This window comes from Anarhichas minor, unplaced genomic scaffold (assembly GCF_050575085.1).
Source record: "Anarhichas minor isolate MPS153535 unplaced genomic scaffold, ASM5057508v1 ptg000046l, whole genome shotgun sequence".
Taxonomy (NCBI): domain Eukaryota; kingdom Metazoa; phylum Chordata; class Actinopteri; order Perciformes; family Anarhichadidae; genus Anarhichas; species Anarhichas minor.
Genome location: NW_027466492.1, coordinates 1,180,161 through 1,193,871, shown reverse-complemented (window position 1 = coordinate 1,193,871; position 13,711 = coordinate 1,180,161). Strand labels below are relative to the sequence as shown.

The 13,711-nt window shown below is 42.9% G+C and overlaps 2 protein-coding genes across 2 annotated transcripts; one reads left to right on the top strand and one right to left on the bottom strand.

The window, feature by feature from the left end:
- Positions 1 to 613: 613 nt before the first annotated feature.
- vstm5 (V-set and transmembrane domain containing 5) lies at positions 614 to 4,281 on the top strand. The gene is made up of 3 exons (XM_076112044.1): positions 614 to 1,262; positions 2,379 to 2,705; positions 4,016 to 4,281. Exons 1-3 carry the CDS (start codon positions 1,187 to 1,189, stop codon positions 4,189 to 4,191), a joined length of 579 nt encoding a protein of 192 aa, XP_075968159.1. The 5' UTR covers positions 614 to 1,186; the 3' UTR covers positions 4,192 to 4,281.
- Positions 4,282 to 5,031: 750 nt separating this feature from the next.
- med17 (mediator complex subunit 17) lies at positions 5,032 to 13,649 on the bottom strand. The gene is made up of 13 exons (XM_076112043.1): positions 13,496 to 13,649; positions 12,716 to 12,960; positions 12,070 to 12,233; positions 11,087 to 11,306; positions 10,868 to 11,004; positions 10,539 to 10,620; positions 10,188 to 10,340; positions 9,479 to 9,609; positions 8,574 to 8,758; positions 7,960 to 8,097; positions 7,479 to 7,596; positions 6,482 to 6,641; positions 5,032 to 5,938 (listed from the first exon to the last, which is right to left on the bottom strand). Exons 2-13 carry the CDS (start codon positions 12,948 to 12,950, stop codon positions 5,730 to 5,732), a joined length of 1,932 nt encoding a protein of 643 aa, XP_075968158.1. The 5' UTR covers positions 12,951 to 12,960; positions 13,496 to 13,649; the 3' UTR covers positions 5,032 to 5,729.
- Positions 13,650 to 13,711: the final 62 nt, after the last annotated feature.

Sequence of the window (13,711 nt, the reverse complement as noted above, 5' to 3'; positions counted from 1 at the left end):
CGAACAAAAGTATAGTTTGCATTCTGTTAAACCATTTAAGTAATGAACAGTACTTTTTTAACAAACCTTTATTTTCAACCAAGTTCAACATTTGGCATATTATGTTTTGTTGTTACGGAATACTATAAAATATTTTATTAATTTAGAAAATGTTGTGAAAAATAACAAAAATGCAGACACGGTAATACATGAAAAAAAAATAGTCAAGAAAGTCTACATTTGTATACCCAGCATCCCTAATTCAGACCAGACAGCACTATGGGACAAGAGATCTGGACAGAGAGTGACATATTTTGGAGTTTAGTGATGATGATGGAAGTCTTCTTTCATTACTATCAACAGGTCCTAGTTTGAGTCCTCACAAATGTAGCCCAGGGTTGTGCATTTTTTGAATGGGAATAACAAATTATGGGAAACACAATGACACCTTTGACAGTCTGAAATTATTTAAAATAATTCTCAAAATTAGTTTCTCTAATCCCATCCAGGATGATCAAAATGATTTAAAAAATAAGTCAGTAATGAAAATGTCATAACACACATAGCACATAATCAAGCATATGCCTCCCAAATTGAAGTGTCAGTTGACTGTGTGTTTATGTTCCTTGATGCATACGTGTGAACACGCACTTCCTGTTTGACATGTTTTACCAGGTGTGTCACAGCATGAATACCAGGTGACTCAACCTTTGCCGGTTTCATTTTGTGATAGGCTAGTGTGTCTGTGTATACAGGTGAGGTTTTTTTTCTTTGGGCGGTGGTGGTAGGTAAGTAAATTGAGAAGGATATGTGTGTGTCTGCCAGAGTATCTGTGTAGTGTGTGGGTGTGCGTGAGATCACAGGACGCGGAGTACATGTTTGCTCAGTAATCTCTGGCTGAACCTGTCTGTTAGGTGTGGGCTGGCTGGCACTGACTTGCAAAGGTATGAGGAGAAATCCAGCACAGTCCTGAGAGAGGAGGGGAACTCTAGCGCTTCTGTGACGGGAACTCTTCATTTCTCACAAAAATAAGTGGGGAAAGGCACACACAGAAACACCTGTACAAAGGACAGCGGAAGAGGAAACCCGTGGGAACGAGGAAAGGCTGTTTTGGAAGGACAAAGACAGAGAGAAGAACACTTCAGAATGTGAAATAACCCAGAGGAGATTCTTCTACTGCAGTTCGATCAATGGGTCTGGGATTCCAATGTGGCATTTCAGGCTCTGGGATGTACAAGATGTTGCTGTGTTTCTCAGCATCACATTATATATGTGTTATCTAGGTAAGCATTCCAACACATGTATATCATTTGGACTTCTCCATAGAGCTCATGTATTGGATTATTGTGTTAGCGAGCATGCCTATATGCCAATCTTATATTTGTTTAGAGCTAAATAGTTAATTCTGTACACATGACATCTACTGCACTTCTGTCCTGGGAGAGGGATCGCTCCTCTGTTGCTCTCCCTAAGGTTTCTTCCTGGTAAAAGTTGTTTTTGGGGGAGTTTTTCCTGTACCAATGTGAGGGTCCCGGGACAGAGGATGTCGTATGTGTACAGACTGTAAAGCCCTCTGAGGCAAATTTGTGATTTTGGGCTATACAAAATAAATTGAATTGAAAATAGAGTGAGGGCCCAGCCCTTTCAAAATGATCTTAAATTGAGAACCTGGCAGGAGTGCAAACTGGAGATGGAACTTATAATATTTTCTCACTCTCTTCGCCCTACCAGGGGTAAGTAGATGAGCAAAGCACAAGTCATGTACACATAGCGTTGTACATGTAAACACCAGATTGTCCTGGTTCGCACCCAAGTACCAAGTACACCAAAGAAAATCTGAATCCCAAAGAAAATAAGAAGCAATAGTGCAAAAGAGCAGTAACTCATGTCCTTGTAAATGGAAGTCCAGCTGCTCAGAATAACCACAAAGAAGTGTATTTTGCTTTAAAAAAAAGAAAAGAAAAAAACGTTCTTAAAATTAGATTTAAATATAGATTTTTCCCACACAGAACCCTGGTAAGAATTTTATGTCTGAAAAAAAAAAAGCATTGGTATTGTCAGGTGGAATTCTCTACCTTAAGCAAACACACCACAAGCAGAACCAGACCCCCCCCCCCCCGAAACTCCTTTGGAAATATTTGATGAGGGGCGGCCAGAACACACAGGAGGCCAATTTAAATTCAAATTGGTGAGCCTCAGCTTGTTTGACCAGTTTTATTCCTTCATGCCAGGCATGTAATTTGAAAAAAGAAACTCACACAGCAGCACATTTCTGGGTTTAATGCAAATGAGCCACTGTATTGGCCAGAAAAGGTAAAGGTGTGACCCATAACAATCATCTATCCATCTATCATATCTTGATGTGTATTTATCTGTTTTTCTTCTTCGCACTTTGGAAGCCGGAGCCATCTCCATCCACTCTCCCCAGAGGAGCCTGACCAGGTCGGTGCAGGACGATGTGTTTTTCTCAGTGGACATTACCTGCAGTGAGGTACCCACCATACAATGGAACTTTATGTCGGGAGCGGTGAGCCGCACCATTGGGATTTGGCAGCCGGGGGTGTACACCAACATAACGGTGGATTACGTGAGCAGAGTGCAGTCCTTCGACAATGGCTCGATGGGCCTGTCGGACTTGCGGCTGCAGGATGCCGGATACTACGTGGTCACCGTCACGGAAAGCGCAGGAAGCAGCAAGGATGCAGGCTTTGTCCTGAAAGTGAACGGTGAGTGGGTCTGGGCTTCTGCGTATTTCATTCTTTAAGCAAATAGATAAGAGTGCAACGTTTGGAAAAACCTCATTTGACTGCATTTTCTTTCGCAGCCTAGAGTCACAGGTTTAAAGAGCCAGCATCTAGCTTTTGGCAATAGTGGAATATAATATTCCATATTATTTTGTCATAAGTGTATAATTACCTGAAACTAAACATTGTAATGTTTTCTTTAGCTTAGAATAAGCCCTTAATATCTAAATAGAGTCTTCAGGGAGTCCTGCCATGCTGGACCGCCATGTTTCTACAGAAGCCCAGAACGGACAAACCAAACACTGGCTCTAGAGAGAGCCCTTTTGCGTTTTTTACGTATCACGAAGGCCGCCGTAGTTTCAGTTGCTCCTAAAAGTGGTGTTACTACGGTGAGGGCGGCCTCTGAGAGAGGCGAACGGCGTTACCTCGGCTTTGCTCTCAGGCCGCTCACGTTTACCGCAGTCTTGGAAATGGGAGGAGTGAGTGGAGGGGTATTCGGTTGGTTGCAATCTGCAACCACACCGCTAGATGTCACCAAGTCCTACACTCTGTCCCTTTTAAGAAAAGTCGGCAGACCTTGCTTTCACTCTTATGCCTGCTGCCTATGGCTGTCTGACTTTGATTGGGCCTTGCTCAACAGTATTGTGATAACAGTTGTTGGAATGACAGTTGAGCTGCCCAGGTTTCCCAAAATTGTCTGCGGCTATGAGAAGCGGGCTCCTGACTGGGAGAGTTACTGGTTTGATTCCCGGGCGGGAAAGTGAAAAAGCAGCACTTGCCACCCTCCTTCATTACCACCACTGAGGTGCCCTTTAGCAAGGCCCTAAATCCCAACTGCTCCAGTGGAGCTGCTCAGCGACCAGCAGCTCAGACCGTGGTTGCACTCCGCAGGAGGACACATTCATGATGATACTCCGGTATCTGTGGCGGTAGTTAAAGTCCAGAGTCACATTTTGAATAGTGTATGAGCCTTTGAGATCTTCAGATCAAGCAACTTAATCATTAGTAAACAACCTGAGCAGGATTTTAGTTCACAGTGTTAAAATAATGACACATGGAAATAGCTACATGTGTAATAACTGTAAGGTTTTGTTATTGGTGAGCATGACATAAGAATCAGGATGCTTTTATTTCTTTACATCAAACACAGTCTCCCTACTACCTCCTCTCTCCTCGCACAAGCTGGATTCCCAAACGTGTGTGTTTTGTGTTTGCATCTCTGGAAAGTAGTCCTTTGCACAAAGCTTTTTGTTTTTGTAACAAAAAGTGACTCCTGTGTCCCTGTCCTCCAGAGGTGCTATATGAGGATCTCCAGTACCTGTCAGTCTCTGCCTTGGCACTGGCCTGTTTGGCCGGCCTTCTCATGCTGGCCATGTGGCTGCTGGACAAGGCCTACAGGAAGATAGTGGCATGGAGACGCAGGAAACAGATGCCAGGTAAGACCAGGATGAAAACAATCAGTCTGTAAAGTGCATGGCCGTTTGTGACCGACCGGTTTGTATGAGACACCATCATGTTTGCACATAAGGCGAGAAACTTAAGGCAAAAAAAAAAAAAACACTTTTCAATTTTGATGTTTTGAGCTATTTTGCTTCCGTTAACATGAACTCTTTCTGACTGGTGGAAAGAAAACATGCAAAATACACATTTAGGTGTTTATGCCTCGATGACTTATTACAGCAGCTTGGGTAAATAAAAAGGTAGGAAAGTATATGGTGGCAAGTACTGATACTTTTCTAGACAGTAGTAAAATGCTTTTTTAAATGAGGACGTTCTATGCCGGATCTTCGTTTTAAATCATATAAACTTGTACATACGAGAGGATTGTTTGCCCTGGAGTTACCTTCTCACTGCTGCATCATTGTGTGAAATGCACAGACGTGGCTTGACGGGCGTGAATGTGGGTTGAGGTTGTGGGTGTGTCTGAGCACAAAGGTCTCACAGTTCTATTATTGCTTCGTTACATCAGCGTGTTGTCTTAAGTTACATCCTCCTTTCATGCAGAAACCGACGTGACAGAGCTGCAGCGTCTCTGATGGACGTCTCGCTGTGCTTTGGACCGGACAGGAAAACAAACCGGAGACTGTTTATACATTTTTTTTTTTTTAAAGTTAGGTGTGTATGTGAGGCTACATGTCTCATTTCTTTTTTTTTTAGCTGCCCAAGTTACTGACAGGCAGGAAGATGGTATGCCACTTATGAAAGCGTGTACCCAAGATGTTTACATTTGTATTGAACACACATACTTTTACAGCACAATGCTGATGACACTGGATTGAATGTAAATATATCCCTCATGACCCTGGAAAACAATACATACTGTATTTATTGTCGAAGCAAAGGAATTGTGTGATTTATTTTGTAAGCATATGGCCTCTTCACTACAATCATCCAAACTTGAATCTTGCGGTTTACAGTAGGTGGCCTGTAACAGATTTCTGATGCAGTGATAAAAGATGGAGAATCACATGACTACTTTTTAGGCTTTCAGAGTGAAAGAATAAACACAAAAAAAGACTGTTACTCGTTTTAAGAAAGTTGAGCTAAAACCTCAAAAAAGCAAGACTACAGAAACACATTCCTCACAATAAAAAATACCTGGAAGTCCTTAGAAAACCTCTAAATAAAATCCTTAATTCTATGATGATATGACAAATCGGCATACAGTAAATACATACAGACATAACATTTTATTTTGTATCCAATTAGTTGGACACACTCGACAACATCGCATTATCAAAAACAGAGCAGACAACAGACACACAGGTGGAGGTGGAGAGGGGATTATTGCAGTATTCAAAAAGTCCATGAATTGTATGGAAAAAGGTGTAATGGATGGAAATGTCACATTTGACAAAGAGGCCTTTGCCAAGGCTGCAAAGCTCTGTCCAAATATCTCTCTAGATGATCTGTGTTTGGTTGTCCAGTTCACTGCCGCTCAGCTGAATACAAACCATGGCTTTGTGTGTGTGTGTGTGGGGAAAGGAGTCCGCGGACTGACCGGATCTAAGGACAGGGAGTCAGCGCGGCCATGAGGAGCTCCATCTTGTAGACGAAGTTCCGTCCCTCCATCTTGCTCCAGTGGACCTCTTTGCTCGGCCCCCTGAGGTGGCTCCACTTGGCGTCCTGGATGACGTCGCTCTTCGGCAGCTCTTTGGTCTGGCTGCGGGGGAACTGGACCAGGACTTTGCACCCGCTCTCTGGGCCGTTACGCACTGAACAGACAGAACGGATACACACAGGCGATACATCAGTGACTTAGTCGTCTTGGTACATTGAGTTCATGAGGATATTCTGTATTACCGCAGTAGGATATTATCTCAAGACTACGTTAAATCATAATGTGATGTAGTGCATTCCAGGAGTTGTATTTGTGGGGAAGTGTTTGCTTTCTTAATAATCCCTCAACTTGTATGAACCTGTCTTTTAGAGTGATTTCATAGCTGAGACTGGGTGTTGCAATGCATGAGTTGGGCCTGAAAAAGCAACAGGTCTCATCTCTGCTGCGATGCATTTTGGTCAACTAGGGCTAACGTTGGTGCCGAAAATTGCATCACTTCCAATTCTCATGCGTTTCTCCCCGTGACTGTTGAATGTCAGTGCACTCTGTTGAGTCTAGAAGGAAATCCCTGTTGTTTGAAAAAAAATACACCATAATAGCCACAATAAAGCTTCAAAAGTAGCATGCTTGCAAGTAGCATGATTTTCTTAAGATAGAGGAGAACTTCCTATTTGGATGTTTGCGACACTCGTCTCACCTGAGATGGCGTACTCTCCATTGGGAGAGGCGACGGTGACGGCGGAGGCATTCCCAATGCTCTCCACTGGGCCCAGGCCCACATGGTTACTGAAGCTCAGGACATGCCAGCCCATCACTTTGGCCAGCTGCTGGACAGCGTGCACCTGATGCTGCGACATCTGTGAACGTACAAACACCACAGTGTGAAAATACAGTAAAAGTCCTGCATTCAAAACCTTGAAATAAAACTATGCAAGTATTATCGGCTAAATGTACTTTGAAGTATGACGAGTAAAATAATAGATTGTACAGTAAAATGTTCCCTGGCAGTGTTTTACTATTATATATGTTGTTTCTGGATTAATATTACTGCTGCATTAATGTGTATGTTGCATTTTACTGCTGTAGATGTTTTAACTCCTTTATATCCTGTTGGTTAGTTTAATCTGCATCAATGCATCATATTCTATAAGATCATCATGTTTGTAGCGTCTCTGTCCTGTGAGAACCTCGTATCTCTAAACAGATCAACAGTCCTGTTTTCAGCTTTGTGACGATGCATTTTCCAGCTGATCCAAGAGGCTTTTTAAAGAGTTTATTTAGACGAAGAAGTAGGAGGACTTTCTCAACAAGTAAAGGAACACTTCATCCTTCAGTTTAACACAAACATTTACACATCAGGAGATACATGGTTTTCACTGGACAGGACAGGGATGAAAATAAATTATTTACCTGTGAGATGTAGTGGAGTACAAGTATTAAGTAGCTTAAAATGGAAATACTCAAGTTAAGTACAAGTACCTTGAATTTGTACTTAAGTACAGCACTGGTTACATCCCCCCACTATTTATAACCAGTACTGGGCAACATTTAACAACCAAATCAATTGTGCCTCACTGTTTTAGGCCCAATACGCAACAGGTCTACACACACACACACACACACACATTCTGCTTCCAGTGAATACAGCCAGCCTCCACCAGCGTGGAAAGTTTGCTGTGTGGGAAGTGTGATACCTGTGAGAGGAGAAAGTCCTGCAGTTCCTGTTCCTGGTGTGACAGCGTGACGACGCGTCCATCTCTGTGCACCACCCTGATCTGCTCGACGCCGATGTTCAGCTGCAGCTGGATGGACCTGAAGGCGCAAAACATGTCAAGCCAAAAATGCGCCAGAATGAAGGACTAAAAAAATCCCCAAAAGAAATCACACTATTTTGTTGCCTGAATTTCACGGCTATGCAAGAGTCTCAGTACTATTTCTAGTTTCATAATGCCAGCAAAACTAAAAGCAAACAAGTATAGCATGCTGAAAAAACGATTTGCCTCCGATTACAACCCATAGCTTTCAATTTACACCATTTGAAACGTTGTTAAAGGGCCTGCAGACGCCCACAACGGCTCAGAAATACATTAGCAGGTTCTCCCCTGTATTTCCCACATTGTGTCCCACTTCCTGCTCTGGTTCTCCTTTTATCCTGCCCTCGTCTCCTCCACTTACTTGCAGATCTGCTCGTAGCCCTGAGAGGTGATGAGCACCTTGACGCTGGACTCGAACACGTCGTTGATATTGGACCAGTGAGCCTGGATCTGGGGGTCCTCTATGCGGCTGGCCAGGCTGTCGATGGTCCGCGCCGTCCTGGTGATCGCAATCATGAAGCAAGTAGGCATTACATCCTCAACACCGCCTTAACAAAATAGTTCAAATTACTTTTTGTTTTTGCTTATAATTGTATTTTCTGGAGATCAAACGATGAGGAACGTGGACAAAGTGTGCTGCCTTCTGGCCAAACGTGGCATTGCGAAGACTGAGGGTCATGTTTGGAAGTTTCATATCACGTGGATGGAGCAATGTTTGCTCACTGCAACTGAGCAAATATGACTCATTGGCAAAACATTCATTCATTCAATTCCACTGCAAACAGTGGCATGATAATTGTGACACCCCCGCCTGGATTTACATACAGTACTTCCGCTGGTACTTGCATAGTTGAAAGTGTGTCTGCTCCTAACGTTACTGTAATGTATGCGACACAGTGACATGACTGCTGCTAATCGGTTTTGTGATCATATCAGTCCTCGAATAAAAACCATAGCTGGCACAGCTAAAGGTACCTGCTGCGTAGGAAGATGTGTTTGGCCTGTTTGATGATCTTCTCCAGAAGCCCCTCATTCTGCTGCAGGCTAAAGATTTCGGCCTTGTCGTAGGCCATCGGCCCCGCTAGGCGCATGCGTTTGTGGCCAAAGGGGGCGCTGGCGGGATGCGGCATCACCACGGAGCTCAGCTGCTGCTTGTGGAACTGTAACAGAAACCAGGGTTGAATTGATACAATGTAATTGTGAATGAAAATACTTTTTGGTGGGGGTATTTATCATGGTCAGAATGTGGATGTATTCTAGCTTGACGACGCCAAACCAAATAAAATAAATAAATAATTAAAACATGAGCTCACAGATTCTTGTCACAACATCAGATTTTCTCTACACGGTTATCGTGGCCAAACGAATTCACGCTAACGAGAACATTTGACTATAAAATAACTATTTTTGGCAAATTATTTAAATTCAAAATATGAGTGTGGGGAGGTAGAGAGATATATAAAAATGATTTAAGAGGCGCTGGATCATTTACACGCTATTATAATATGTGTGTTATTAACATGAGATCAATACCACACCCTTATTCACAGGCAAGATGTCTCCATGCAGAGCAGCAATAAATGACAGATGAGTTTGCTTTTTGCCAAAGTTGCCATTAATAAAGACAACAAGGACTGAACTGAAGTAAACTGTGCTCTACAAACCTTACTTGTTAGATTACTTATATAATCGTTTTTTTAAACATTTTGCAGTTGAAAAATAAACTACTCTCACTGTGGTGGACAAACTACAGAATGTTGACCCGGTTTCAAAACATATCTTTGGCATCTCTGTGCTTCTCCTATTTCTGCAATGAGCTAACATTTGTGCTAGGCAGCGGCTTCGGGCAACATGCAGAGTGACTTCACGCAGCGTTTCACCTCTCTCATCATCTGGTGCAGATTGTGTTCCAGTACGTAAAGGTGGTCGTCCGGTTTGGGTTTCTCTGGAGACGCCCGGTTGTTCTTCTTCTCCCCCGTGGAGTGGCACAGTGAGATGGACAGCTGCAGACCTGGAAGGAAACAAACAAGGCGTGAGTACGTTTGTTTTATGTCCCCATATAGAAAAATAAATAAATAAATCAAAGCCAACTCCAGAGACCAGATAATAAAGTGTTTCATCTGTTAACAAAGTTTTGCCTTTTTCCCCCAAAGTGATTAAAACGCATGTGTTAGGAATAATATCTGTACCGGGGAACAATTGAACTGTGGATGGACTACTAGGGTAAAAACAGCTCTTCCAATAAGTTGTTTTATCGTCTTCCTTTGTGTTTCGGTATATTTTTTTCATAAAAGAACAAAAGCTTGTGAACACCTGTAAATTGGCAATATAGGTTTTGGTCCGTTGACCTTTATCAGGTTACCTGACGAATAAGCAGTCTTGTTGTTCTGGAATAATCTTTTGTTCCATCACTTTTCTATTTCCAACGCATGCACATGTCATTTGTCCACTTTTAAAATATTGTATACTAATGCAGAACTATTAGAAAGTAGCACAGGTGTATAGTGATGCACTTTCATGTTGAATATGCAACAAACATAGATCTTCTCATGGTGACATTCAACTAAAACCCGTCATGAGCGTTCTGACCTGGGAAGGGCTGTGAGATGATCTGATTCTTCACAACAATGTGAGGGATCTGGGATTTAATCTGGACAGCCTCCCTGGACAGCTGGGCGAAGATCTCCTTACACAGCAGAACGTTCTGAGCCGCCTCCAGCTTCACATGCCACTGCTGGGTACCTGGAGAGAAACAAAGGAAGACAAGACAGCGAAGAGATGACCATGGTGAGGAGAGAGGAAATTTAATAAAAGGGATGTGGAGGAAAAGAGAGCAGGGACATTTCAGGTGAGACTTACAATTACATTTCTACAGGCAGAGAAAAGTTCAACGCCTATCGGAAGACGAGCAATGTCATGTCTCCGAATATCGAACCTTACCGGCTTTGGTTTTCGGCGGCCTCCTGAACAAGCTGACGGTTCCCAGATCACCGATGTCTGGAGCTTGTTTCTGGATGGACACCTGAAGACATAAAAAGAGTGTTCCACTATTACAACTACATTTCTGAAATATAAAAAAGTATGGGTGATGATCACAGGTCACACTAGCAAGGAAATTGTAAAAAAAACAAAAAAACAGAAAATGAAAAGAGCTATAGCTGTACCACACAGGTAGTCCACCAAATAATTCATGCATTACCAACTCTAATATTCACCGGTGAAGCGAGTGAAAAAGGGGCAATTAATGAACTTTGTGGTTTCCTTCTCACCTTGATATAAGCAGATCCCTCCAAATCACTGGGGATCTGGACATTGAGGGGGCAGTAGTCCTCTGGGATCTTTTTGTCCAGATCAATGTCCGTGTTCTTGATCACCTCAAACGTGCCATGGTGTGGAAAAAGGGAGCCTGCACAGGTAAACGGTCAAAATATGTTTAGCTTGGGAGTTAAAAGTGAATAAGATTAGAATGCTTTTAGAGGCCTTCTCACCTGCGCTCCGGTAGCTCAGGTCTCCTAGGATCTTGTCTCCCACTTTGCGGAGCTTCCACTGGGAGCGGAGTCGCAGCAGCTCCGAGTTGAAGTCTCTCTGCCTCCTGTTCTCCTGGTTCTCTGCTACTGACTTGCTGAGCTTCTCTGCTCCCTTCAGCAGGAGCTGCGCTGCTGTGCCCAATGATTTCTTTTTACTGATCAGCTGGAACACCTGGGGGGTCTGCTCGAGGGCAAGAAAATAAAGCGTTGTGAATGGAAGTAAATATGCGAGTGAAAAAGAGAAGGTGCACAGATCTCTTTGAGAAATACAAACATCAGAACGTCATCGTTTTTGAACATTTCGTCAGCGTTGCAATAACACTTGTGTATCATCGGTAGGATCTTTACTCACCCTACTTCAGAGGTTAAAGGGACAGTTCACCCCAAAATCCAAAAGACATTTTTCCTCTTACCTGTCGTGCTATTTATCAATCTAGATTGTTTTAGTGCGAGTTGCCTGGTTTTGGCGATATCTGCCTTAGATATGTTACTTCAGATAATCCACAGACAATGTTGTGAGCAGTTTCATGTTGGAACTATTTTCTTCCTACCGAACCGGCCAACTGTATCACCATGCAGAAGGAAGAACAAGAAGATCGTGCTCACTCATTGGCTGGTGTAGTTCGGTAGAAGGAGAATAGTTCCTACATGAACTGCTCACAACAAGGTCTGTGGATTATCTTGAGGAACCTGGTCATGATTTCTGGAAAGAGACATTGCTGTTGAGTTTTCCAGATGTATGCCGAGTGCCATATAGTCCCATCATATTACAGAAAAGGCAGACATCTCTACAGCCCATATCTCCAACACTCTGAGACTTGCACCAAACCAATCCAGATTGATAAACAGCACTACAGGTAAGAGGAAAAATAAGTCTTCTTGATTTTGTGGCATACTGCCCCTTTAAGTGATCGTAGCGACAGTGCTATTCTTCAGCAGTTTACCTTGTTAGCTGTTGGATCCTGAGACACTGGGTCTAAGGCCATGTACTTCTTCTCCTTCACCACGCTGAGCACGTCGTGGAGCACACACATCTCTGTGAGGGCACTGCGCAGGTTGTTACGCACTGAATCCCAGGGCCAAAGAGATGGCTGAAACTTCACCGTGCCTGCGTGACAAAACCGCAAATCAGATTTGATACTAACAGAGAGGACAAAATCCATATGACTCGTATTATATACGAGTATATTTTATTTTGAATCCATCCACCTGGTGCAGGCTCACGGGGACTGGAGCATTCATTATTGAAGACAGGGAAGGTGTTTCAGAAAGATGTGCTATTTTACTTTAATGTGTTTTATTGTGTTAACTATTTATCATAAGATGGTCTGACTTGATAATGATGTGAAAGTCCTTAACTTTCTGGCTGTTACTTTTTTTTCATTAGTTAAATTGCCAAGTTAATGCACCACCTTGACGAGGCCATGCAGCTGAAAACATCAGGGAATAAAGAGTTTGTTTTTTCTCATGTGAAATATAATTTATCTAAATAGTGAATCAGTGGTGGATTATTCATAGCTGATGCCAGTCAGCTTTACATGACTTGACTCAGATTCTAGACAGTCCCATACTCTCCTGAGCACATGTTACCTTCCTCTTCCTCTGGCTCCTGCTTGGTCCACTCGCGGTCCCTGGGTTCGCCCTCGATCCCATCCTCCTCGGAGTCAGATCCCTGGCTGAAGTCAATTCTTTGTGCCAACTTTGCCAAGTTCTGGGACATGGACAAAGGGGGGACGTATGTTTCTGTTCCATCCAAGGCCACTTCCTGCACCTGCTTCTCACTGGAAGACTCGATGCTGACCCTCACCGCTGGACCACCAGACATGATGACAAGGCTGATAAGAGGAAGACAAGCAGCGAGATTAAATCATCAAACTGAGACACAGTGGAGCACAAAGCGCTTCAGCTCAGTGGATCTCTTCATTTGACATATTTTACAGACAGTTTGAATAAGAGTAGACCACACACAAATACACTTCATAAAATGTTGACGATAAATAAAGAAAAGGCCCAAACTAGAAAAACAGCAACATAATACTTAACGTTGCATATTCTTAGGTGTTGAATACAGGTATTTTACCTGTGGTGGAGTATTTCCACAGCGTGGTATTGGCACTTTTACTTCAGAAAAGGATATACACATTTATTCCACCACTGCTTGCTTGTTTGCTGGCGTTCTTTCCTAAATAACTGCATACGTAACTGTTAATACGGCTGCACTAGCTGCATTTAATTGTGTATGTCTGCGTCTAGCTAGCGAGACTAGCTAGCGTTAGCCCCTTGCTAATCTCACAGGTTGAATGGAAGAACCGGAGCTTGAAAGAAACGCCCAAATGACAACAACATATTTTTTGTGTATGTATGTCTTACCTCTAGTATGCACTAGTCACCACTTGTACAACCGGTTATTCACTGGAGTTGTGGAATATTTTCCAGTAGCGAAGTGTGTCTCTTCTCTCTCTACACAGAAACAACTGCACTCTGCTGCCCCCTAGCGTGATGCTAACGGGTTTAGGCGTCTAGCAGCTCTAGGTGCTTCATGTTATTTACTTTCATTTCGTTTTGATTTGAAAATATAAAACATTT